Raw genomic sequence first — 27,847 nt, forward strand, 5'->3', positions numbered from 1 at the left:
CTGCGATCGTAGCGGTCGTGCGGCTCCAGAGTGTAGCACCTAGAACCTCTCGGCCCCTCTGGCCGGCCTTTAAATTCACTACATAGCAACTAGGTCATATGTAATTACATTTAGGTGATTTGGGACAGATTGGACAGGGGGAGAGGGGGGGGGGGGAGAGGAGGTATTGAATAGGTATTGTAGGCAGGTGGAAAATGTAAATAATAATAATTGCTTGAATAATTCGAAAAATTGGTTTAAAAGAATAGTTGAAAGAAATTTATAACTAATTTATGTATCAGTACACAATGTCGGCAGACCTTCAAAATTATCAAATTCTAGGTCAATATTCATAATTTGCATTACATGCTAATTCACATTAATTCCATTGTGTTTAGTCTTGATTATGACAATGTCAATGCAGAATCGCTCATCCAGGATATCGCGTAAAATTCTTCTTGTCTGCTCCGAAACTCTTGATGCAGGATCTCAGCAGTGAGTGAAATGATGAACAGATAGGAGTGGATGTTTTAAATGTGCAAATCAATTTTGCTTTTCTAATAACTTTATATAGCACTTTTAATGTATGGTTAAAATACACATTTTTTAATGATGCTGGTATGACGAATCCAAGCATACGTCGGTGCACTACCACTTATTGAAAGAAAAGGGTGAAGATACAGGAACTAATGAACTGGAGAGTGTATTATATTTGGTGGGGTCTATAACCCATTCTGTTTACATGTAGCTCATATATATAAGAAAAGAAAAAAACAAAAAAATAATTTAATTCAATAGACTTTTTCAATTTTTCACAGCCTAATGAATAGTCCATTAAATTTTGGGCATGCAGCTACATAAATAAAATTTCTACCACTGATGTTTCGATCATGTATCGTCTGACAGTCCTTAGTCACAAAAGTGACAAGTTGCCAAGCACAAATTATATGCTGCAACATGGCAGTATGTGCCTGGGAGTTACAGATGCTGGTAAACAGCAAAGAGATGCACTTACACATATGCTGCATGTGGTGAAGGTGTACATATGTTCGATTTGCTTATCAATGTATATTCAGTGGTGATAACACTATGACGACTTCTCTGCAGTTTAATTATCTCAAGAACTGTATTCCATGCTTTGTCCAAATTAAAAACATTATCTCCATTTATTAAATTGTTAGTTAATCTAATCTCTTGAAGACAGAATCCCAAAACAAAGAGGTGGATGTTAGAAACTTCACATCACTGAAGTTCATGGAATGCCCTGTATCAGTACTACGTTCGGCCATGGCTGACTTGTCTGGCTGTGATAACTGTGTGTATCTTTGATGTTCCACACATCTCTCATGAATGGTGCATGTTGTTTGGCCAATGTATGACTTCTCACAATTTCCACAAGGAATCTGATACACACACACCTTACATAGCAGTAAATCATCCTTTACATAACCAACCAAAGCTGCAATCTTTGTGAGATGCCAGAAGATCACCTTAACACAGTGTTTCTCGAGAGTAAAGCCTGCCTTTGAGGAAAGAGCACCCACATACAACAAAAATGCACTTGATCTATAGGAAATGCTATCTTCTTCCCCATCACATACCTGCACTCTAGGTTTTACATTGAATGCTCAATGAATTTGTTGTGGAGAAAATCCATTCACTTTAAAAATGCCCTTGAGGTATCTGAGCTCTTCTTGCAAACTATCTCTTTATTGGATAGACAATAGACAGTGTGCCCAAAGCAGTAAGGTCTTAAGGAAGCCTATGGTCTGCGAAGGGTGATGGCCACCACTGGCAAGTAGATAAGGATTTGCATGTATAGGTGTACAATATACGGCATGTCCAAATGTACTGTCAACTTTACAGGGAACGACAACATCCAAAAAGGGGAGGCAGACATCTTTTTCTGTTTCCATAGTAAATTTGATACCAGCACGGATACAATTTATATTCTCAAGAAATCGATGTAATTCATCCATCCCGTGCAGCCATACTACAAATGTGTCATCCGAGTACCTCCAAAAGACCGCTGGTTTAAAACCTGCTGAGTCCAATACCTTGTCCTCAAAGTCTTCCATGAATAAATTAGCCAACAGATGGGAGAATGGGCTTCCCATAGCAGCTCCATCAATCTGCTTGTAAAATTCACCATTACACTGAAAATAAGATGACAAAAGCGGATGTTCAAATAAGGCAGTGATGTTCTTATCAAAATGTTGGTCAATAAGTGTTAAAAGAGTCCTTTAAAAGTAACTTGGTATATGATGATATGAGTACATCCATACTATTTAGCCTGACATTGCTGTCTCTGATTAGAATCCCTAGAATTATGAATGTGGTGACAACATTTTCCTACCAAAGGTTTTAATAAGGAAGCTAAATATTTGGCAAAAAAATACATTGGTGAACCAATGGTGCTCATTATAGGCCTCATAGACAGATCCTCTAGACACTCATCCTTACCCATCTTGTGTACTTTAGGAAGACTGTAAAATGTCGGTGGTAACTGCACCTCACGCTTTTAAACTTATGACTTCCTTTGGTAGTGATGAATCATTCAGGAAGGCAGCATTCCTTATTGACACATTGTTGGTAGGATCTTTGTTAGTCTTCTGGTATGCACCAGAACTAAGTAAACCACATATCTTTTCCTTAAAAACTTCCTCAGGCAAAAGGATGGTACCATTACCTTCATCAACATGCAGGATGACTGTGTCAGTATCCTCACACAACTTGTGTATCACAAATCTCTCTTCCTTGGAAACATTACTCCTTTGTGGATGATATTTCATAATTGCTTGGTGGCTTTCATGTCTGATTTCTTTAGCTGAATCCTCTGATAGCTGTCGGATAGCTTCTTCAATGGCACTGATGAAAGGCAATATCAGCAAAATCTGTGGAGTAGGGGTAAAAGTTAGCCCTTTACTTAAGAAAGATAATGTAGCTTAATCCAGATCCTTACCTGTGAAATTTATGACAATATGCTGAATAACAGAGACCATGTGAGAAGGCTGGTCTAATCAGCTGTACTTGGCAGTCTGTTGTTTTGTAGCCACTTCATGAACCCAGTCAGATTAGCCCATGTCGTGCCATCAATCCAGTCCCATGAGTCAGGAGGTAAAGCAGCTGCTATCTTCAAATTAAGATGATACAGGTGTTCAGAAACAATGTCCAACTTCCGATGAGTAAAATGGACTCTTTCTCCGACAATAGCAGAACCAGCCCTATGTAAAGTTCTATTTACTGCAGCGTTCTTGACAAAGTGAACCAACCTTGCAAACTTTGGAATAATTCCATGGTCCCGGCACTTCAGCAAGAAACTCAAGGACCGAAATGATCTTACTCTCTGGTGTCATAATTTGTCCAAACTATGGACCCATGAAACCATATCCTCCCTGTAGAGGTACTTGATATGCATTTCCAACTTTTCGCTATGTAATGAAAATGAGATCGACAGGAAGTGCAAAATGGCTAAGCAGGGGTGACTAGAGGATAAATGGAAGGACGTAGAGGCACATAGCAGTAGGGATACGATGATACCACCTACAGGAAAATTAAAGAGATGTTTGGAGGAAAGAGAACCACCTGTGTGAATATCAAGAGCTCAGATGGGAAACCACTACTAAGCAAAGAAGGAGAAGCAGAAAGGTGGAAGGAGTATATGGGAGATCTATTCAAGGGCAGTGTACTGGAGGGCATTATTATGGAAATGGAAAAAGGCATTGATGAAGATGAAATGGGCGATATTATACTTCATGAAGAATTTGACAGAGCAGTGAAAGACCTAAGTAGAAACAAAGGCCCAGTAGTAGACAACATTCCATTAGAACTACTGATAACCTTGGACAAGCCACCCATGACAAAACTTTTCCATCTGGAGAGCAAGATGTATGAGACAGGCAAAATACCTTTAGACTTCAAGAACAATATAATAATTCCAATCCGAAAGAATGCAGGTGTTGACAGGTGTAAAAATTACCGAACTATCAGTTTAATAAATCATGGTTGCAAAATACTGACATTAATTCTTCACAAACGAATTGACAAACTGGTAGAAGCTGACATCAGGAAGGATCAGTTTAGATTTCATAGAAATGTTGGAACATGTGAGGCAATACTGACCTTATGACTTAACTTAGAAGATAGGTCAAGGAAAGGCAAACCTACATTTCATACATCTGTAGACTTAGAAAAAGCTTTTGGCAATGTTGACTGGAATATTCTCTTTCAAATTCTGAATGTGGTGTGTGTAAAATACAGGGGGCAAGAGGCTATTTACAATTTGTACAAAAATCAGACGGCAGTTATAGGAGTTGAGGGGCATTAGAGGCAACCAGTGGTTGAGAAGAGAGTGAGACAGAGTTGTAGCCTGTCCTCAGTGTTATTCAATCAGTGATGTTGTTCAATCTGTACATTGAGCAAGCACTAAAGGAAATGAAAGAAAAATTTGGAGCTGGAATTAAAATCCATGCAGAAGAAATAAAAACTTTGGGGGTTGCCAATGACATTGTAATTCTGTCATGGATAGCAAAGGACCTGGAAGAACAGCTGAATGGAATGGACAGTGTCCTGAAAGGAGGATATAAGATGAACATCAGCAAAAGCAAAACAAGGATAATGGAGTATAGTCAAATTAAATCAGGTGACACTGAGGGCATTAGATTAGGAAATGAGACATTTAAAGTAGTAAATGAGTTTTGCTATTTGGGGAGCAAAATATCTGATGATGTTCAAAGTAGAGAGGATATAAAATGTTGACTGGCTATGGCAAGGAAAGTGTTTTAAAAGAAGATAGATTTGTTAACATTGAGTATAGATTTAAGTGTCAGGAAGTCTTTTCTGGAAGTATTTGTACCGAGTGTAGCCATGTTTGGCAGTATAACATGGATGATAACTAGTTAGACAAGAAGAGAATAGATGCTTTCGAAATATGGTGCTACAAATGAATGCCGAAGATTGGATGAGTAGATCATGGAACTAATGAATAGGTACTTAACAGAATTGGGGAAAAGAGGAATTTGTGGCACAACTTGACTAGAAGGAGGGATCGCTTGGTAGGACACTTTCTGAGGCATGAAGGGATCACCATTTTAGTACTGGAGGGAAGTGTGGAGGGTAAATCTTGTAGAGGGAGACCAAGAAATGAATATACTAAGCAGATTCAGAAGGATGTAGGTTGCAGTAGTTATTTGGAGATGAAGAGGCTTGCACAGGATAGAGTAGCATGGTGAGCTGCATGAAACCAGTCCCTGGACCAAAGACAACAACAACAGCAACAATGAATAGTCCATTAAATTTTGGGCATGCAACCATGCAAATAAAATATATTCCACTGACATTTTGTCTGAGTACTGTCCAGCCATCCTCATAGTTGGCCACAGACTGAAGACAAGATGTCAAGTGTGGACTTATGTGCTCCACCACAGCACCTCAGGAGCATTTTTAAAGCAAATAGATTTTCTCTGCAACAGATCCGTAGAGCATTCAATGTAAAACCTAGAATGCAGGTATGTGATGGGGAAGAAGATCCTTTAGATAAAGTGTGGTTTTGCCCTATGTGGGTGCTCTTCCCTCAAAGGTAGGCTTTATTCTCAAGAAACACAGTGTTAAGGTGATCGTTTGGCCTCTCACAAAGATTGCAGCTTTACTTGGTTTTGTAAATGATGATTTATTGCTTCAAAAGGTGGGTTTGTATCAGACTCCTTGTGGGAATTGTGAGAAATCATACATAGGTCAAACAACACGCACAATTCATGAGAGATGTGTGGAACATCGACGATAGCCATAGTTATCACAGCCTGACAAGTCAGACGTGGCCGAACCTTGTACTGATACAGAGCATTCCATGAACTACAGTGATATGAAGATTCTGACATCTACCTCTTTGTTCTGGAATTCTGTCTTCAAGAAAGCTATAGAGATTAGATTAGCTAATAATTTAATAAATAGAGATAATGGTTTTAATTTGGACAAAGTATGGAATCTGGCTCTTGAGATATCTAAACTGCAGAGAAGTCATCATAGTATCATCACCGCTGCATATACATTGATAAGCGAATCAAACATCTATATGCCTTCACCACATGCTGTGCATGTGTAAATGCATCTCTTTGCTGCTGACAAGCATCTGTAACTCACAGGCATGTACTGCCACGGTGGAGCTTAAAAAGCCACACTTGGCAATTTGTCATCAGTTTTTCAACTAACTCTGAGGATACCCAGACAATACGTGGCCTAAATATCAGTAGACAAAATTTTATTTGCACAGCTGCATGCCCAAAAATTAATTGACTATTTACTATGCTGCATAAAGTTGGAAATACATGTCAAGTATATCTTTGGGCAGAGGGCTGGCTTTGCTAATATGTTTTTGAATAGAGCCAAATAGATCCTCCAAATGTTTATAATTAGTACAGAAGTTATATTTGTTTATACAACAACAATAGAATTTACATTACAAAACAATTACTGATTTTGCTCTATAATGAAATATACTACTTAGTAATAGTCAAAATAAATTAGAAAATCAATTTCATATGTAAAACTAAGCACAAAATTAGATCTGGTGTTAAATTCTTTAAAACTGAGGGCCAATCTTTCTCTTCTTTGAAAATGGAGATTATACTTGCTTATGTTAATGGTAATCAGTTAAAATTGAAAAAATGTATTTTAAGAAGACAGATGGCAAAACAAGAGGGGAAGTAGCAATATCCCAGCTTGCTTCACCACAAGATGTTTCACTGCCTGTCTTTTCCTGTCTGTGATAGAGAGAGGACATGGATTTCTGTTCAGATCACTAATAATGTCAAATATATTAATTCTGATGGTACAAAGTCAATGTCACTTATTATTTCTTTATTTCACCTGACCTTATCTCTCTGCATCACCAGCACCTTAATACTTTGGAGAAGCAAGAAATTTAAGCAGAACAAACTGGCTGCCTTAACATTGTCTTTAAATAAGAAGAATAGCTAAAACTTCAAGACTCAAAAAACTATCAATTAGTAATACAATATTATATGTTACAGGACTGGCTGGAATCTGCATCGCTGTGAGTAAATTAGCTGAGATGCATGCTCCTGAGTGAACTCACTATTGTTGCACCTCTTGTGCAGTGCCAGTAAATTTCCATGATAATTATTATTTGTAAAATTATGAATTAATCAGTAGAAGGTCTTTGTAAAATATTCAGCATACTGAGCAATGGAATTCTCATTATTGCAAATACACCATCTATGTGTGGCCAGGCAACATGAGAGTGTTGTCTTCATGTGGAAGGGATGCCAGCTGCCAAAATACAGGTACTGTTGATGGTAAATGGGCTTGATATGAACAGAAGTATGGATGAAGTCATCAGAAAGAAGGAGATCAATGTGCAGGATGCTGACACATTGGATTGAGGAGGACCAGATGAAGTTAATGGGAGAGATGGCACTGAGGCTGTAAAGTAATGACCCTGGGGCCAGATCCTGAGGGTATCATCAGTGAACCTGAACCAGACAAGAAGTTTGGGGTTCAGTAAGGCTAGCAAGGTTCTATCCAGATAGGGAGGTAGCATCAGCAGTGATGAGAAGGGAGTCAGATAGAAGCAGGGTGGTGATGGTTAAGAGTCAGCAAAGTAAGTGCTTTGTACTTTAATGCAGGAGGCTAGGCTGTGAGTAATTGGCTGAAGGTGTTGGTTAACAGTACCAGAGGTTCAGTAAGTGGGTGCAAAGTTTACTGCCTATGGTTGGGCATACAGGATTGTTGAATTTATGGAAAGCATGTAGAAGATGAGTGTGCAGGGAGGACAGGAGTGGGGAGGAGGGTGTTGAGGTGAGGAGGGGAGATGGATTTGTAGGAGAGATTCTGGGATGGGCCAAAGGATTTGGATAATGATTGGAGGTTATGGTCGACTTCTGGGATGGGACGACTATGGCAGGTTTGCAGGTGGCAGTTATCTTCTGTCAAGTAATTGCTGCCATTCACCACAACAGTGTTGGAGTCTTTGCCTGCAGGGAATATACTAAATTGGAATCTATCTTGAGGTTGCAGATTTCTTCTGTTGAGAGGTTTGTGTTTCTGGGAAAGGATCTGGAGATGCATGATGAGACCAAGTTGGAAGTAAGGAATGTGTAAAAGATAACCAGGTGGTGATTAAGTGGGAGGGGTCATGATTGGATGGTGGTGTGAACTTGGAATTAGGTTGATCTTGGTTGGTGGGACTGCTAGCAAAAACTTTGTTTCTACTGTAGGAATCACAAAGAGAAGAGTAGGTCTTTGACAAATTCAGCATAACTGAATAGGATATGGAACTGAATATAAAGCCTTCTGTCAGAACTAAAACTTTTGTGAGAATTAAATGTTTGGTGTATAGGGTAACCAACCCAAGGGGAAAAACGAGCACTTAAATTTTTCTGTGTGAGCCCTTATTTTATCATGATGATCATTTCTCATGATTGCAATGAAATGCCATTGTTTTAATCATTGTCACTCCATTTCTTGTATCATGTCTGTGGCACTATCTTACCTACTTTGCGATAATACAAAAAGAGCTTCCCTTCTACGTACTTTTTCGATGTCATCCGTCAGTCCCATCTTATGCAGATCCCACACCACACAGCAATATTCCAGAATAGATTGGACAAGTGTGATGTAAGCAGTCTCCTTGGTCATCTCATGACTTTACAAGATGGTAAATGACAGCATCATCTGCAAACACTCTAAGATGGCTACTGAGATTGTCTCCTATGTTGTTAATATAGATCAGGAACAATAGAGGGCCTATAACACTTCCTTGGGGAATGCCAAATTTTATATATACAGTAATCCTCACCCATGAGGGCACCATATGTAGTGGCTCCACCTCCTTTATTTTCTTCATTTGCTGTCCTCGGTGTTGACGTACTGCATTGCTACACTGACTGAAAAATGGAGTTTGTAGATTCCAACACTGACTACTGTAAGTAATGTAGCCAACAGGTGCACAGTTGCATTTCACAGTACTTTAATTTCATTTTTCACAACCCCCTAATAATACACAGTAATATGGTCAGTGCACTATTGTTTAACTTTTGATAAGCCTCATTAATAGTTTGCAGGCAAACCTCCACATATGGCTACAATAGTTTCTTGTTGAACCTCTATGAGCACTAAAACCTTACCACAAAGTTCACAGTTCTTGAAGAATAATCAGGAACATATGGAGCAGAAACTGTCACTGTTTTTACACATGGCCTAATTGTTTAACACTTACTCCACAGTTAATCTGAAGCATTGTTGTTGTTCTAACCAGCACTAGTTACTCATCTGAAACTCGGCCGTGGACTGGCTGTCTTGTGTCCAACAACTGGGCGCTTATATATCATCACAATAATAGGTGCTTAAACTACACATTGTTCAAAGTTTAATTTACAGAAATTACAATTAAAACTTAAGTCATTAACTCAACTGCTGAATACATCAAAAAATTCTGTTTTTCTTTTAATTATTTTTATTTTTTTTAATTTTTTATTTTTTTAACAGTTTCTTCTGCTACAAGAGTTAGGCTGAATTATTTGTTTAAGTCATGAAATTAACAAATATCATTACGTAAACAGTACTTTTGACAAAACTGTTAATTACTTTGGAATTAATTCAAGGCTAGTTTTGCTAACATGTTTTTGAATAGAGCCAAATAGATACTTTAAGATTACTAATATTTCATCTTCCAAATGTTTATAATTAGTATAGAATTTATAGTCATTTATATGGCAGCAATAGAATTCAAGTTTTAAAACAATTACTTATTTTGTCCTATAACATAAGAGACTAACCAGGAATAGTTGAAATAAATTAGAAAATCAATTACATACATAAAACTAAGCACAAAATTAGATCTGGTGTCATATTCTTTAAAACTGAGGGCCATCCTTTCTCTTTTATGAAAATGTAGATTATTTTCACATACACTAATGGTAAATAGTTAAAAGTAGCAAAACAAATTTAAGGAGTTAGATAGCAAAACAAGAGGGGAATTAAAATTATCCCAGCTTGCTTCGTCACAGGCTCTGCTATCAACAGTACTCTACAGCAAAGCATTAAATATGTGGGAATAAAATTATAAGTTTTCCATCACTAATAAAGAACATAATAGAGCTAATGGATTTTAGAATAAATCTAAGATCATTTCTGATAATCCACTGCTTATAAAAAATACAGACATTCTCAGAAGCATTTGCACTGACATTCACTTCACAGAAGAAATCAACATTCATTGCCAAGTGACAGACAGCATATGCTGACGTCAAAACAAGAAACATTTCATGTTCTGATGGCTTACAGTGCCATAGTTTCACCTGATGGCAGAAAGTGGTGGAACTATGGTGTTTTTTTTTTTTTTTTTGTCTGATAGTTGTTTACTGTCTTAGCTCTTTTGCATTCATTTCTTCTCAGAAAGTACATCATGACATCCAACAGGTCAGGGTGACTGATATGATTGTAGACAACAAAGAGTGCTGTGATGGCTACATTTAAGAAAAAGAAATACTGTACAAGCTTCAGTAATGGGCCTTAATCTGTGAGAAAACACATACTAAAGAGCTCAGAAAATATATTAACTAACAGATACCTTTAAAAAAATAGTTCTAAAGCTACATTGCTTCAGATAATTGGTTTTAATCTGAGAAGAGATGTGTACAAAGAAATTCAACTAACTAACAGATATGTAAAGAAAGGAACATACACACACAAATAACTAAATAATATTTGAACTCCAAAGACAGTATCATTATCATATTGTTCAGGTAGGTTACAGGCTTCAAGCTACAAAATTTGTATTCATTTGTCGATTTATACACACTCACATACAAAAAATGAGTGGATAAGTTGGCATACATATGTCTCACATTGTTCATACATGCTGCAGTTTCTAACAATTCCTGTCTTCTGTAAAAGCAGTAGTTTATTAGAAGTAATATTTGATTTATTGCAAAATCCTTTAGCCCCACGATGTCCCTTGTTTGCACTGGGAAATTGCATAATTTTATTTTTATATATCTAATTCCTTTGCCTGGACAACCAGTGCATCAGAAATAATCTTCATTTAGTGCCTTGTATCAAAGTGTAGAAGCCTGATAAATAAAAAGACCAAACTTATTATGTTGACACAGGAAAGTGAAAGGTCACACATATCAGAAGAGGAATCATACTTATCAAGAAATCACTTGGAAAGTATTGAAACATTACAGGTATGTCAAAATAAATACAAGAAAATGGTATACTATTGCAGATCCCTCTCTCTGCTGCACCTTGTAATTCACTTTTTCTTCAAATTTGTTGATTGTATTTTTTAGCCCATTTATTGACATGGGCCCTCTTTGTAGCTGTTTCTGTTGGCAACATTCCCACAATGCAGCAGTGCTATTGCTGTGTTGTGATGAAACAACATTACCAGCAGTGTGTAGTCTTTCTTGTGAACAGCATTGAATTTGTTATGTCAAACTTCAACCTGCAGTATGTCTGAACAACGTGAGCCACATGTGGCACATGTCTGTCTACTTATCCACTCATTTTGTGTGTGTGAGTGTGTCTAAATGGACAAATGAGTATAAATTTTGTGACTGTAAATCTTAGAGCCTGTAACCTACATGAGTAATGTGATAATGATACTGTCTGTATAGTTCAAATATTCTTTAGTTATTTATGTATGTATGCTCTTTCTTCAGAATACAATCAGTTTAATTATATCCACCTGGTATATTCTGTGAATATTAACCTGAATGTGCTATATGTGCCATTTACTCTAGAGAGAATATGACAACAAATGTGTGTCTTATTTGTTTTTACACTTGTCTCTGAGCCTATGTAGACTACACAATACTGCCAAAATTACAATAAGAACTATACCTTAAAAACTGTATGATTCATTAAGACAGTTAAGTTGTGTATAGAATAAACTGGTCTGAACATCAGTTATCAATCAATACTTTAGTGGCAGACAACTTAAACTTAAAAAATGAGAATGTAATAAATATGCTCGACTTGAGATCAGGATGCAGTACTTCAACATTAACTACATTTGAAGTCATGGATGCGAATAGAAAAAACTGTTGTGTAGGACAAAACCTAGACATTACTGAAGTTATGGTGCCATTCATTTTTAGATGATTTCTACATCTATTGTATCGTATGCCCATTGTGTTGTTATTTTATTGTTCTTCCTCAATCAAAACCAATAGCATGAAACAAAGAATATTTAAAAGTGATGTTTTTAAAAAAATCTGTTACTTAATGTATTTTTTGAACTCTTTGGTATGTGTTTTCTCTCAAGTTCGTACCCACTGTGTGAAGCACATACAGATCTCTTAAATGTAACCATCACAGCACTCTCTGTCATCAGCCATCATATCATACACTCTCAGTTGTTGGATGTCATGAGTTGGCACCATAATGTGAAGTACGTATCGTGCATACATGATCTTAGGCCTAATTTTTTGGGTATACAAGTTTTGAATTTTAACATTAGTCTAACTACATTATGTTGCTATATTAATAGTATACAATATATTAGTGTTCCACATAAATTTAGTCACTTTTGTCATCTGTAGTTAGTAGAATATTACTGTTATTGCCTAGCTAAATTTTGTAAAAAAATATTATAAACAACCATGTGTGAGAAGTGTTTGAGCTGCCATAGGAAAGTCAGTTCTGGGGTTCTGTGCAGCTGTTGTGGCAGATGGTTACATTGGGGGTGAATGTAATGGCATGGGAATCAGGGAGTAAATGGGTCTCTTCCATGGTATTGCAGATTATGTTCAAGGGATAGCAAAATAGTGGAACAGGTAGGGAAGATTAGAGCCTTTCAGGCTGGGTAGTGCTAGGGATGAACTGATGAGGTTAAGCTTAAAGTGAAGACAAGTGGGAAGTGGTAGCAAGGGGCAGGGGCCACAGAAAGAGAACAGTATCAGACAGTTTCATCATTGGCACAAACAATATATTTGCCTTTCTACCTCAGTCAGCTAAGGAAGAGGCTCAAGTAGATGTAAGTGCAGTCATCACTCAACAGACTTTCACTAGGAAACCAACTGTTGAAAAAAAAGTAGAAAGTAGGAGGAAAGTTCTGTTGTTAGGTAGTAGCCATGGAAGAGGTGTGGACCAGATTTTGCAGGAAAAGTTAGGTGACAGGTACCTGATCATAATTATTTTTGAGTCCAGTGCATGTCTTAGCCAAATGATAGAGGATGTAGGATCACTGTGCAAGTGCTTTACAAAGCAGGATCATGTAGTGGTTGTGGGTAGAGCAGGATACAGTACTGATAGGGATCAGGGCTACAATATTGAGTGTGACATGGTAAAAATAGCATCTGCAACAAACCATACAAATGTTGGCTTGGCTCTTTCTTTCATGTGGTAATACCGGCCACTATTGAACAGCTCTGTCAGGAGGGTCAATATGGAGCTAGATCAGCTGCTTCAGGCAGCTGCTTTGTCAGGTATAGGTTTGGTTCCTGTTGAAGGTATTGCTAGGTGGGACTTCACAAGACATGGCCTGCATCTCAATAGGAAATGGAAGGGTAAATGGCTGGGATGATAGCAAAATCTTTAAGGGGGGCAGTGAAACTCATGGGAGTACTTTTTTAGGCTAAGATCAGTGTCCAATCACCATACATTGATTGAAATTAAGCTTAATGAAAAGTTCAGACTGGCAGGTACTAGAGATGTGAAAATATCACAAGATTCTCATAAGTGAAAACTAATGTTAGTATGTCACAAGATTCACATAAAAGCACAGTGAAAAATAATGTTCATATGTTGCATAAGAATGCCAGGGGATTAAAAAACAAAGTCGATGAGCTTCTTGTTTGTTTAGAAGATTTAGAAGCTGAGGGTGGAACAGATGTACTATGTACAGGGCTATTACAAATGATTGAAGCGATTTCATAAATTCACTGTAGCTCCATTCATTGACATATGGTCATGACACACTACAGATAAGTAGAAAAACTCATAAAGTTTTGTTCGGCTGAAGCCGCACTTCAGGTTTCTGCCGCCAGAGTGCTCGAGAGTGCAGTGAGACAAAATGGCAACAGGAGCCAAGAAAGCGTATGTCGTGCTTGAAATGCACTCACATCAGTCAGTCATAACAGTGCAACGACACTTCAGGATGAAGTTCAACAAAGATCCACCAATTGCTAACTCCATTCAGCAATGGTATGCGCAGTTTAAAGCTTCTGGATGCCTCTGTAAGGGGAAATCAAAGGGTCGGCCTGCAGTGAGCGAAGAAACGGTTGAACACGTGCGGGCAAGTTTCACGCGTAGCCCGCGGAAGTCGACGAATAAAGCAAGCAGGGAGCTAAACGTACCACAGCCGACAGTTTCGAAAATCTTACGGAAAAGGCTAAAGCAGAAGCCTTACCGTTTACAATTGCTACAAGCCCTGACACCCGATGACAAAGTCAAACGCTTTGAATTTTCGGCGTGGTTGCAACAGCTCATGGAAGAGGATGCGTTCAGTGCGAAACTTGTTTTCAGTGATGAAGCAACATTTTTTCTTAATAGTGAAGTGAACAGACACAATGTGCAAATCTGGGCAGTAGAGAATCCTCACGCATTCATGCAGAAAATTCGCAATTCACCAAAAGTTAACGTGTTTTGTGCAATCTCACTGTTTAAGGTTTACGGCCCCTTTTTCTTCTGCGAAAAAAACGTTACAGGACACATGTATCTGGACATGCTGGAAAATTGGCTCATGCCACAACTGGAGACCAACAGCGCCGACTTCATCTTTCAACAGGATGGTGCTCCACTGCACTTCCATCATGATGTTCGGCATTTCTTAAACAGGAGATTGGAAAACCGATGGATCGGTCATGGTGGAGATCATGATCAGCAATTCATGTCATGGCCTCCACGCTCTCCCAACTTAACCCCATGTGATTTCTTTCTGTGGGGTTATATGAAAGATTCAGTGTTTAAACCTCCTCTACCAAGAAATGTGCCAGAACTGCGAGCTCGCATTAACGATGCTTTCGAACTCATTGATGGGGACATGCTGCGCCGAGTGTGGGAGGAACTTGATTATCAGCTTGATGTCTGCCAAATCACTAAAGGTGCACATATCAAACATTTGTGAATGCCTAAAAAAACTTTTTGAGTTTTTGTATGTGTGTGCAAAGCATTGTGAAAATATCTCAAATAATAAAGTTATTGTAGAGCTGTGAAATCGCTTCAATCATTTGTAATAACCCTGTATGTCTGAACATCATATAGTCACAGGTATGGAAATGGTAAATGTAGGTGGATATAAGCTGTCAGCACATGTAAGTAGAGAGACTATGGAGAGAGGAGGAGTTGCCATATATGTTAAAATCAGTCATAGGGTGAAAAATTTGGAAACTAAAAAATTTAGTGTAGAGCAACACATAGAAGCATGTGCATGTGAGCTTAAATTAAATAATGGCATTTTTATAATTGTAGCCCTGTATAGGTCCCCACTGTGAAATTTTCAACTATTTTTAAGAAACTTGGCTTCTTTGTTGTGTTACCTGTCAGATAAAGGAAAGCAAATTATTGTTTGTGGGGATTTCAACGTAGATTTTCTGAAAGAGTCTGATAGAAATGTTTTCTTGAAGTATTACTTGGTTCTTTCAATTTGACATCAGTTATTGATTTTCCTACTTGGGTGGCACAGGAAAGCAGCACACTGACAGATAACGTTTTCATAGACCAAAATAAATTTAAGCAAATAAAAACTTCTCCTGTTAAGAATGGTCTGTCTGATCATGATGCACAACTAGTTATGATATAGCTCCATACAGTAATGCAAAACAGTCCTCCAAAATAGTGTGTTCCATTAACAACTTAACAAATCAAAATTTTAGGGAAAGCTTGCAACAGTTAGATTGGGATGAGGCATACAGGGAACATGATGCTAATTTAAAATGTAACCTATTTCATGATCCCTTGTGAGTATATTTGAAAACAGTTTCCCTAAGAAAACAGTGAAATATAATTGTAAGAAACCTTATAAAAAGTGAGGGCTTATTAAAGGGATAAAAATATCTTGTAAACAGAAAATGGAAATGTATCTTGTAGCTAGGAGGAGTAATGATCCCAAAAAATGAAACATTATAAAAACTACTGCACCATATTAAGAAAAATTATTAAAAAGTCCAGAAGTATGTGCATTATGTCTGAGATTAGCACATCTGATAATACAATTAAAACAATTTGGAATATTGTGAAAAGGGAAACAGAGCAACTGAGAGCACAGGAAGACTGTATTTCTATCAAACACAATGAAAATATAATAGAGGGAAACAATCCACGTGGGAAAAATATATCTAAAAACAAAGATGATGTGACTTACCGAACGAAAGCGCTGGCAGGTCGATAGACACACAAACAAACACAAACACACACACAAAATTCAAGCTTTCGCAACAAACTGTTGCCTCATCAGGAAAGAGGGGAAGGAGAGGGAAAGACGAAAGGATGTGGGTTTTAAGGGAGAGGGTAAGGAGTCATTCCAATCCCGGGAGCGGAAAGACTTACCTTAGGGGGAAAAAAAGGACAGGTATACACTCGCACACACACATATATCCATCCACACATATAAATATGTCTGCTTGTGTCTGTATATGTGTGGATGGATATGTGTGTGTGTGCGAGTGTATACCTGTCCTTTTTTCCCCCTAAGGTAAGTCTTTCTGCTCCTGGGATTGGAATGACTCCTTACCCTCTCCCTTAAAACCCACATCCTTTCGTCTTTCCCTCTCCTTCCCCTCTTTCCTGATGAGGCAACAGTTTGTTGCGAAAGCTTGAATTTTGTGTGTGTGTTTGTGTTTGTTTGTGTGTCTATCGACCTGCCAGCGCTTTCGTTCGGTAAGTCACATCATCTTTGTTTTTAGATACATCTTTGTTTTTAGATATATAAACACAATGAAAAGTTTGTTAACAAGCATTCAGAAGTAGAAAACATTTTTAATAATCTTTTTTTAAGTGTTGTAGAGAAAATAGGACCTAGCTATTCATTAGAAAATGCAAGGCTGTATGAGGCAGTACCTATGCAATTTGATAAAATTAAAATTCAACCCTCCTCTCCAACTGAAATAAGGTAAATTATAAATTCACTCAAAAGTAAAAGCTCACATGGAATTGATGACATTTCCAACAGCGTACTAAAAGCTTGTTCCCAACAAATAAGTAGGATTCTCAGCCACTTATGTAGTAGCTCACTGAAACAGCGTATTTTTCCAGATGGACTGAAATACTCTATTGTTAAACCATTGCATAAAAAGGGGGATAGATTTGATGCTAACAACTACTGCCCAATCTCACTTCTGGCAACTTTATCCAAAATTCTTGAAAAATTAATGTATTCAAGAGCAGCATCACATATTTGTAAAAATGAAGTACTAACAAAATGTCAGTTTGGTTTTTCAGAAAGGCTTTTCAACAGAAAATGCTATATATGCTTTCACTGACCAAATATTAAATGCAATGAATAACCAAATATCACCCATTTGGATATTTTGTGATCTCTCAAAGCCTTTTAATTGTGTAAATCATGAAATTCTTCTAGATAAGCTTAAGTATTGTGGTACGGGTGGGACAGTGCACAAATGGTTTGATTCATACTTAACTGGAGGAATGCAGAAGGTTGAAATTAACAGTACAGATAGTCTGCAAAAACTAGCAGAGTCCTCTAACTGGGGAGGTATCGAGAATGGTGTCCCACAGGGTTCAGTCTTGGGTCCCTTATTGTTCTTAATATATATTAATGACTTGCCACTCTATATTCATAAAGATGCAAAGTTAGTTCTTTTTCCTGATGGTATAAGTATAGTAATCACACCCAAGAAACAAGAATCAGCTGAGGAAATTGCAAATAATGTCTTTCAGAAAATTATTAAGTGGTTTTCTGCAAGTTGACTCTCACTAAATTTAGAGAAAACACAGTTTATACAATCCTGTACAATAAAAGACATAACACCATTGATAAATATAGACTATGAATGGAAATCTGTTGCTAAGGTAGAATACTCAAAATTTCTGGGTGTGTGCATTGATGAGAAATTGAATTGGAAGAAACACATCAACGATCTGCTGAAACAGTTAGGTTTAGTTACTTATGCTATTAGGGTTATTGCAAATTTTGGTGATAAAGATATCACTAAATTAGCCTGCTATGCCTATTTTCATTCACTGCTTTCATATGACATCATATTTTGGGGCAATTCATCATTAAGAAAGAAAGTATTCATTGCACAAAAGCTTGTAATCAGAATAATAGCTGGAGCACACCCAAGATCACCTTGCAGACATTTATTTAAGGAACTTGGAACATTCACAGTACCTTCGCAATACATATATTCGCTTATGAAATTTGCCATTAATAACCCATCCCAATTCAAAAATAACATGGAAGGGCATAGCTACAACACTAGAAGAAAGGATGGTATTCACTATTTCGGATTAAATCTCACTTTGGCACAGAAAGGGATGAATTATGCTGTCACAAAAATCTTTGGTATTTTTCCCTATACTATTAAAAGTCTGACAGATAGCCAACCAACATTTAAAAGTGAATTAAAAGAATTTCTGAATGACAACTCCTTCTACTCAATAGATGAATTCTTAGAGGTGAAGCAGTAACTGTAAAAAAAAGAAAATTAATTAATTTATTAGTGCAAAGAAAACTTACATTAAAGTGACACATTCCACATCATTACAAACTGTCATATTCATGATCTACGGACCAAGGATTAATGTATGTAACTTCAGTAATGACTGTGGTTTGTGTTACTTAACAGTATTTCTACTCAGTTCTTTGAATACAGTCTACCATGTAGACTGTATTTATTACAGTCTCATTTTTTAGTATTGTTAAGTTGTTTTTCACTACATACTGATTGATTGCTGATATTCAAACCAGTTTATTCTACACACAATTTAACTGTCTTAATAAGTGATAGAGTTTTTAAAGTATACTTCTTATTGTAATTTTGTAACATTTATAGATTGTATAGACTTGAAAATTGCCAAATATAAATGCAAATAATATAGGCATTTCTTATTATATTCTCTCTAAAGTAAATTACATGTATAGCACATTCAAGTTAATATTCCCAGAATATACAAGGTAGTTATTATTAAACTGATGTGTTGGAGTGCTCCAGTGTGGGCTGTATACATCATAGGATGCAGAAATAATATTTAGATTAGATTAGATTTACTTTCATTCCAATTGATCCATAGTGAGGAGGTCTTCAAGGATGTAGAACATGTCAGAAAAACAATAATACGTGTCAGAAAAACAATAATACATGACAAATATTTACAACTGAAACAAATAAGCTAATGTACCTTCCACAGGTCCCAAATGGAATGATCATCATTTTTTTAAATGAACACTATATGAAAGAATCATTTTACAAACTCTAATACACTGAATTTAAAATAAAAAAAAGTTGTTTTATTTATAAGGTAATAAACATGTAATAGAACTACTACAATACTTATTTACAATGACCACATTACTGCACTGAAATGGTGCAGAAGTTAGATTGTACTTACACACACACACACACACACACACACACACACACACACACACACACACACACACACACACCATAATGACAAATTTAATTAAGGAACAAATATATAGGAAAACAGTAGTTAGCATCCCTAGTTCCTAAACTGGCCTCTGCAAGATGTTCTTGAGTTTACACCACATATAACTCTTAGTAAACGTTTTTGTGGCCAGAAAACTTTAGCTTGGCTTGATGAATAGCCCCAAACAATAATCCCATATAACATTATGGAATGAAAGTAAGCATAGTATGCCAACTTTTTCATTTGTATATCCCCTATATCTGACACAATTCGCATTGCAAATAGAGATTTGTTAAGACACTTCAGCAGTTCTGTGGTGTGCTCCTCCCAGTTGAATTTATTATCAAGCTGTAATCCCAAGAATTTAACACTGTCCACTTCTTCTATCTCCTTGTCATCATATTTTAGGCATATACTCATGGGACATGCCTTACAAGTTATGAACTGCATGTAGTGTGTTTTTTCAAAGTTTAGTGACAAGGCATTGGCTAGGAATCAGTGATTAATGTCCACAAATATTTTATTAGCCAATCTTTCTAAGACTACGCTTGATTTGCTATTTATTGCAATGTTTGTATCATCGGCAAACAAAGCGAACTTGGCATCTGGTAATGTTACTGATGAAAGGTCATTGATATACACAAGAAAAAGTAAGGGCGCTAAAATGGAACCTTGTGGGACCCAACATGTAATTAGTTCCCAGTTACACTCCTGGAAATTGAAATAAGAACACCGTGAATTCATTGTCCCAGGAAGGGGAAACTTTATTGACACATTCCTGGGGTCAGATACATCACATGATCACACTGACAGAACCACAGGCACATAGACACAGGCAACAGAGCATGCACAATGTCGGCACTAGTACAGTGTATATCCACCTTTCGCAGCAATGCAGGCTGCTATTCTCCCATGGAGACGATCGTAGAGATGCTGGATGTAGTCCTGTGGAACGGCTTGCCATGCCATTTCCACCTGGCACCTCAGTTGGACCAGCGTTCGTGCTGGACGTGCAGACCGCGTGAGACGACGCTTCATCCAGTCCCAAACATGCTCAATGGGGGACAGATCCGGAGATCTTGCTGGCCAGGGTAGTTGACTTACACCTTCTAGAGCACGTTGGGTGGCACGGGATACATGCGGACGTGCATTGTCCTGTTGGAACAGCAAGTTCCCTTGCCGGTCTAGGAATGGTAGAACGATGGGTTCGATGACGGTTTGGATGTACCGTGCACTATTCAGTGTCCCCTCGACGATCACCAGTGGTGTACGGCCAGTGTAGGAGACCGCTCCCCACACCATGATGCCGGGTGTTGGCCCTGTGTGCCTCGGTCGTATGCAGTCCTGATTGTGGCGCTCACCTGCACGGCGCCAAACACACATACGACCATCATTGGCACCAAGGCAGAAGCGACTCTCATCGCTGAAGACGACACGTCTCCATTCGTCCCTCCATTCACGCCTGTCGCGACACCACTGGAGGCGGGCTGCACGATGTTCGGGCGTGAGCGGAAGACGGCCTAATGGTGTGCGGGACCGTAGCCCAGCTTCATGGAGACGGTTGCGAATGGTCCTCGCCGATACCCCAGGAGCAACAGTGTCCCTAATTTGCTGGGAAGTGGCGGTGCGGTCCCCTACGGCACTGCGTAGGATCCTACGGTCTTGGCGTGCATCCGTGCGTCGCTGCGGTCCGGTCCCAGGTCAACGGGCACGTGCACCTTCCGCCGACCACTGGCGACGACATCGATGTACTGTGGAGACCTCACGCCCCACGTGTTGAGCAATTCGGCGGTACGTCCACCCGGCCTCCCGCATGCCCACTATACGCGCTCGCTCAAAGTCCGTCAACTGCACATACGGTTCACGTCCACGCTGTCGCGGCATGCTGCCAGTGTTAAAGACTGCGATGGAGCTCCGTATGCCACGGCAAACTGGCTGACACTGACGGCGGCGGTGCACAAATGCTGCGCAGCTAGCGCCATTCGACGGCCAACACCGCGGTTCCTGGTGTGTCCGCTGTGCCGTGCGTGTGATCATTGCTTGTACAGCCCTCTCGCAGTGTCCGGAGCAAGTATGGTGGGTCTGACACACCGGTGTCAATGTGTTCTTTTTTCCATTTCCAGGAGTGTAGATGATGCCTGACAGCTTAATAAATGTCTCTTTCCTCATAACACAACTTTGTTTCCTGCCAAAGGTATAAGTTCTGAATCATTTTGCAGCATTTCCTGTTACACCGTAATATTCTAATTTACTTAAAAGGATATTGTGATTTACACAGTCAAATGCCTTTGACAGATCACAAAATATATCAGTTGCCTGCAATTTTTTGTCTAATGAATTAAGCACATTTTTACTGTAAGTGTAGCTAGCCTTCTCGATATCGGAACCCCTTACAAATCCAAACTGCAACTTTGACAGTATGTTATTTGAGATAAGATGGTTATAAAGCCAATTGTACATTTTTCTAAAATATTTGAGAATGCTGGGAAAAGTGAAATTGGACAGACATTTGATGCTATTTCTTTATCTCTCTTCTTAAACAGTGGCTTAACTTTAGCATATTTCAACCATTCAGGAAATATTTCACTGATAAACACAAATAGCTTAATATGTTACTTAACTCAGAATCACATTCTTTAATTAACATTGTTGATATTTCATCATACCCACTGGATGTTTTTGGTTTTAAAGATTTTATGATGGAAATTATTTCTGCTGGGGTAGTGAGGGTCAAATTAATATTATGGAAGTTACTTGAAATGTCTGGTCTGAGGTATTCCATAGCAGCTTCTACAGAACCTGACATCCCCATCTTTTTAGCAACAGTTACAAAATGTTTGTTAAAAGTTCTGCAACACCATACACATCTGTCACCAATGTATAATTTACTCTTTATGCTATTTGTCCCTATTCATGTCTAGTTCTACCAGTCTCCTCCTTCACTATATTCCATATTGTCTCTATTTTGTTATCTGATATGATAATCTTTTCCTTGTAATATATTTGCTTTGATGTCCATATTACAGTCTTTGATATTTTGCAGTAGTTCTTGCAAAGTGCTATAGCACCAACATCAGAACTGTTTCGGATTGACAGATACAGTTTTCTTTTTGTTTTACAAGACACCCCTATTCCTTGAGTAATCCATGGCTTCTTTAGATAAGGTAAGCACTTTATTAGCAAAAGTGTTATATTTTTCATTCATGCCATGAGCACTGTAAACATCATTCCAGTGAATGTCTCTGAGGCGTGTCCTAAAATAACCAATTTTTGGCTTATTGATTACCCTCTTGAGCTCAGATTTGACAGCTTTTATATCCTGTTCAGTATTAACATTTAACAGAAGGAACTGCATGTCATGGTCTGAGAGGCCATTGACCATTGGTTTTGTAATATAATTTTGTTCATTGGACTTTTCTATAAACATATTATCAATGGCTGTTTGTAAGCAATTGGCTACCCTAGTGGGGAACTTTACAGTGGAAATTAAGTTGAAAGATAGTGTTACTAACTCAAATAAGTTCTTATTGGGAGAGTCTTTAAGGAAATCTACATTGAAATCACCAGCAACCACTACTTTGATGATGTCAGCACCAAAAAGTTACATCTTCTGTGTGATGAATGTAACCAGACCCCACTCATTCGGGAACTCACTAGAGAAATTGGCAATAGTAAAACATGTCTTGACAACATAATAACAAACATGACCCACCTATCCCACAGTGCATCGATTTTAAAACTAGCAATCTCAGATCACCATGCAGTACAGCTTAAATTGGAACGCCATGAGGCCCCCCACTGTCACCACAAAGCAACAGTTTGTAACTAAAAGAGTAATGTATAATGACAACATAAATAGACTAAGCTGGATGCTAGAACAAATAAAATGGTTTGAAAATAATAGATTTTCATATGATAACTTTGCTACTGACTTCTATTACTGCTTTGATACCACATGCCCAGTTGTAATCACAAAAATGAAACAAACAAAAAATATAAACAAAAATATTTGGGTAAATAATAATGTCACTGAAGCGAGGGAAAAATTAAAACTACTCCTCAGTGCAATGCTGAATAATAGAGAGATTCCTGAGCTAAAGGAAGCCTTCAAAATATATCAAGCACACTATAAGGACTTACTTACACAGACCAGGAGCAACTATGTTGCAAATAAGCTTCAAAACTCACACAACGTGACTACTGGCATCTGGGCAGTCATAAACAGTTTTAGAACCGGCAATGACAAATCCTGTACGGACTTTACTATTAACCACAATGGCATGCTCATAAAAGACCAACTGGAAATTGCAAATATTTTTAATGAATATTTTTCTTCCATAGGGGAAGCCATAAATGACAAACATAAAAACATGCACTACAGCTTTAAAGGTAATACATGTGACCATAGTATATATCTAGCCCCCACAAACTGTGCAGAAATGATGGGCATCATTAGCTCTCTAAAACCCTCTAATTCAGCTGGGCATGATACTAATGTTTTAAAAGCCTGTAGCCAAAATGTCTCTGTACCTCTGTCTACAGCAGTCAACAATATAATAGAATCAGGCACCTTTCCAGACAGACTAAAAATAGCACAGGTAACACCCATTTTTAAGAAAGGTGACAACAACAAAATAGAAAACTACAGACCAGTCTCAATCCTTCCTGTCTTTTCCAAAATAGTTGAGAAAGTTATATACAACAGGATTATAAACTTTATTAACAAACACAACCTGATATTCGAAAATCAAAATGGATTCATAAAAGGTAAATCAACTAGCACTGCAACTGCTCAACTAATTGAAGACGTGTTAGGGGGTATCGAAAGTAAGGAACATGTGGCAGGTGTATACCTAGACCTGGAAAAAGCCTTTGATTGTGTGAACGTTGACATCCTATTAGACAAGCTATGGAACATGGGCATTAGAGGCATTGCTTATGACCTAATAAAATGTTATATGAGCAATAGAAAGCAGTTTGTTCTACTTAAAATGGAAAGTGGTGTCTACAAATCAGAGATCACTTGCATAAAATATGGGGTGCCCCAGGGCTCAGTATTGGGCCCACTTCTGTTCTTGATCTATGTAAATGATATTAAATACTGTACTATAAATTCCAAACTTGTTCTGTATGCTGATGACACGTCCATTGTATGTAAAAAGGAATCACGTAATGAACTAGAGGCCGAGTGTAATAATGTGACAAAAGAAATTGTTCAGTTTTTTAATGAAAGCCACTTAAATGTAAACACCAGTAAAACACGTTTGATGGAGATTAACAAAAGTAGTTTGAATAATGAAATTAAATTATACATGAGCAACGAATTGGTAAAGATAGAGTGTGGTGTAAAATTCCGGCCGGCCGAAGTGGCCGTGCGGTTAAAGGCGCTGCAGTCTGGAACCGCAAGACCGCTACGGTCGCAGGTTCGAATCCTGCCTCGGGCATGGATGTTTGTGATGTCATTAGGTTAGTTAGGTTTAACTAGTTCTAAGTTCTAGGGGACTAATGACCTCAGCAGTTGAGTCCCATAGTGCTCAGAGCCATTTGAACCATTTGTAAAATTCCTTGGCGTAACAATCCAAAGCAACCTGAAATGGGACACACATATTGACTCTCTAGCAACTAAGTTGTCAAAAAATATATTTGCAATCAGTTCTATTAGCAAGTTCTGTAGAGACACCGTAGTCCTAAAGACTGCATACCATGCTCTTTTCTCCTCTCACTTGAACTACGGTATTGAAATTTGGGGGGCAACAACCAAAGCTAATCTAGATAAGCTACTCATTCTTCAAAAAAGGGGTGTAGAATAATCTGTGGAGCAAAATACAGGGAATCTTGTCGCAACTTGTTTCCAAAAACAGAGGTGTTAACTGTTATAAACACATACATTCTAAAACCCATATTGCTTGTGAAAAGACTGCACCCAAACACTTATTCAGATTTCCACCAGTACAATACTAGAAATAAAGAAAGATTTTACATTGGCAGCCACAGAACAGCACTTTACGAAAAGGGGCCTCAGTATGCAGGTATAAAATTAGCTAATGCACTGCCTAGAGCAGTCATGGCTCTTCCTACAACTAAACTGAAACATCAGCTTAAGAAATTTTTAGTAAAACACCCTTTCTACACTTTAGAAGAGTACCATACTTATATGAAGAACAACAAATGCTCTGTGAAATTATGTGAATAGAAATAAGTAAACACCTTATTGTAATTTTGTTGTAAGTTAATGACGTATTCAGAAGAATGTGTCTTGTGTATTGTACAAATAACTTTAATCATTACTGTTTCTTTGTACATGTGCAGTGTACCATTCGATGTTGAATAAAGCTATTATTATTATTATTAAATGGGCTAGTACAGCTTCAAGGTGGTTTGTGAACAGATTAAAGTTACCTGCAGGTGCTCGATATACAGTTAATAACATGAAGGACTTTTTGTGAAATTCTACTTCTGTTGAACATGCTTCCATATGCTGTTCTAGGCAAAATTTATGAACGTCTATGTTCTTAAATTTATGACAGTTCCTGATGAATGTGGCAACTCCTCCTTTCTCCATTTCTGCACTACAAAAGTAAGATGTTAACCTAAACCCTGTAACACTTAAAAGTTCTATATGAGTGGTCATATGGTGTTCTGAGAGGCAAATTATGTCAGCTGGGTTTGAAGACTCTAATTCATCTATGCAGATAATTAATTCATTAGTTTTATTTCTCAGTCCTCAAATATTTTGATGCAATAAAGATAGCTGACATTTCACATTGACTGAGTTAAAATTGGGTAGAGTTGAAATATTCACTGACTGTTGAAAATTCTTAACCAATAGCTGCTTAAGCCGATGCAATAAGCTAGAATTATGTTTTTTGGTTTCTTTCTCAAACTGAAGGTTTGTCTCGTCCTAACCTCTCTTAAAATTTGGTTTCTTTCTGTCCTCCTTACCCTAAAAAAAGGGTCTTTTCTCAACCCTATAACCACTGGTACTTTATCACTCATGACAGTGCCCCCCCTTTAACTTTCCTGCTATTACCCAGACAGTTTATCCTTCCCTTTCCTGTTGAGGTGAAGGTCATGACTAATATAATCCCACCTATTGAAATTATCAACAGGAACCACACCAATGTGTGACCCTGCACCCAAAATAAGCAGCTGTTCCAACTCCAAATTAATTCTCTTGACAGAAGAGTTCAAATGAGGTCAGTCATGGCACTCAAGAACAGATACAAACTCAACACTAGTATGCTTCCACTTTCTGCCACCACTGAAAATAGAGTGCATTAAGCAGTCAGAATGTGAAATTTTTTGTGTTTTGATTCAGTATGCTGTTTGTCATGGGTAGTGATTTCTTTCGTGAAGTGACTGTGGGTGTAAAAGGTTATGGAGGTTGAATGCAATAACTAATGAGAAGAAAGACCGTGCACTGCTGGTAATGTTGTTTTATTAAAATGGCAGCTGTAGCACTGCTGCATTGTGGGACTCTCACAAGCAGAAATAGCTACAAAGAGGCCCCATATCAATAAATGAGCTAAGGAATATGCTGAAGAAATTTGAAGAATCAGGTGAAACAGTTGGTGCAGCAGGAAGAGAGGGTGTAGCAGCTCCACCTGCTTTAATTATCTCTTTGTTTGATGTACTTGGTGTTGACGTACAGCATTGCTACACTGGCTGAGAAATGGGTTGTGGGTTCCAACACTGTCTACAGTAAATAATGTAGCCAACATATGCATAGTTGCATTTCACAGTCTTTTACTTTCACTTTGAACAGACCCCCAATAATACACAGTTATATATGTATGGCCAGTGCATTAATGTGTAAACTTTCCATAAGCCTCATTAATAGTTTAAAGGTGAACCTCCACATACCGCTACAGCAGTTTCCTGTTGAACATCTACAAGCAGTAAACCCTAACCACAAAGTTCACAGTTCTTGAAGAATAATTGGGTATGTATGGAGCAGACATTATCATTGCTTTTACATGCAGCATAGTAGTTTAACACTTATTCCACAGTTAAGTTGAAGCATTGTTGTCATTCTAACCAACACAGGCTACTTGTCTGAAACTCGGATGTGGACTAACTGTCTCGTGACAAAAAACCGGTCCCTTATAATCATATCCTCACAAAATTAGATCTGGTGTTACATTATTTAAGACTAAGGGCCAACCTTTCTCTTTGATGAAAATGCAGATTTTATTTATGTGTGTTAATAGAAATCAGTTAAAATGGAAAAAAATGAATTTTAAGGAGGCAGATGGAAAAACAAGAGGGGAATTAAAATTATCCATACTTG

At 37.9% G+C, this 27,847-nt stretch overlaps 1 protein-coding gene across 2 annotated transcripts in view; it reads right to left on the bottom strand.

Annotated features, from left to right (window-relative positions):
* Nucleotides 1-295: 295 nt before the first annotated feature.
* LOC126203452 (uncharacterized) overlaps nt 296-27,847 on the bottom strand; it is a 30,443-nt gene continuing 2,891 nt past the window's right edge. Inside the window, exons 1-4 of one of the 2 annotated variants that reach the window (XM_049937768.1) lie at nt 8,795-8,974; nt 2,942-3,112; nt 2,669-2,873; nt 296-2,135 (exon numbers count right to left, since the gene is read on the bottom strand). In XM_049937768.1, coding sequence (XP_049793725.1) covers nt 1,689-2,135; nt 2,669-2,680 — 459 coding nt within the window. In that variant the 5' untranslated portion in view covers nt 2,681-2,873; nt 2,942-3,112; nt 8,795-8,974 and the 3' untranslated portion in view covers nt 296-1,688. Of the gene's footprint in view, nt 2,136-2,668; nt 2,874-2,941; nt 3,113-8,794; nt 8,975-27,847 lie in introns of those variants that run through there. The other variant, XM_049937769.1, reaches the window with a different exon arrangement.

The sequence above is a fragment of the Schistocerca nitens genome, chromosome 9 (genome assembly GCF_023898315.1).
Source record: "Schistocerca nitens isolate TAMUIC-IGC-003100 chromosome 9, iqSchNite1.1, whole genome shotgun sequence".
Classification (NCBI taxonomy): Eukaryota; Metazoa; Arthropoda; class Insecta; order Orthoptera; family Acrididae; genus Schistocerca; species Schistocerca nitens.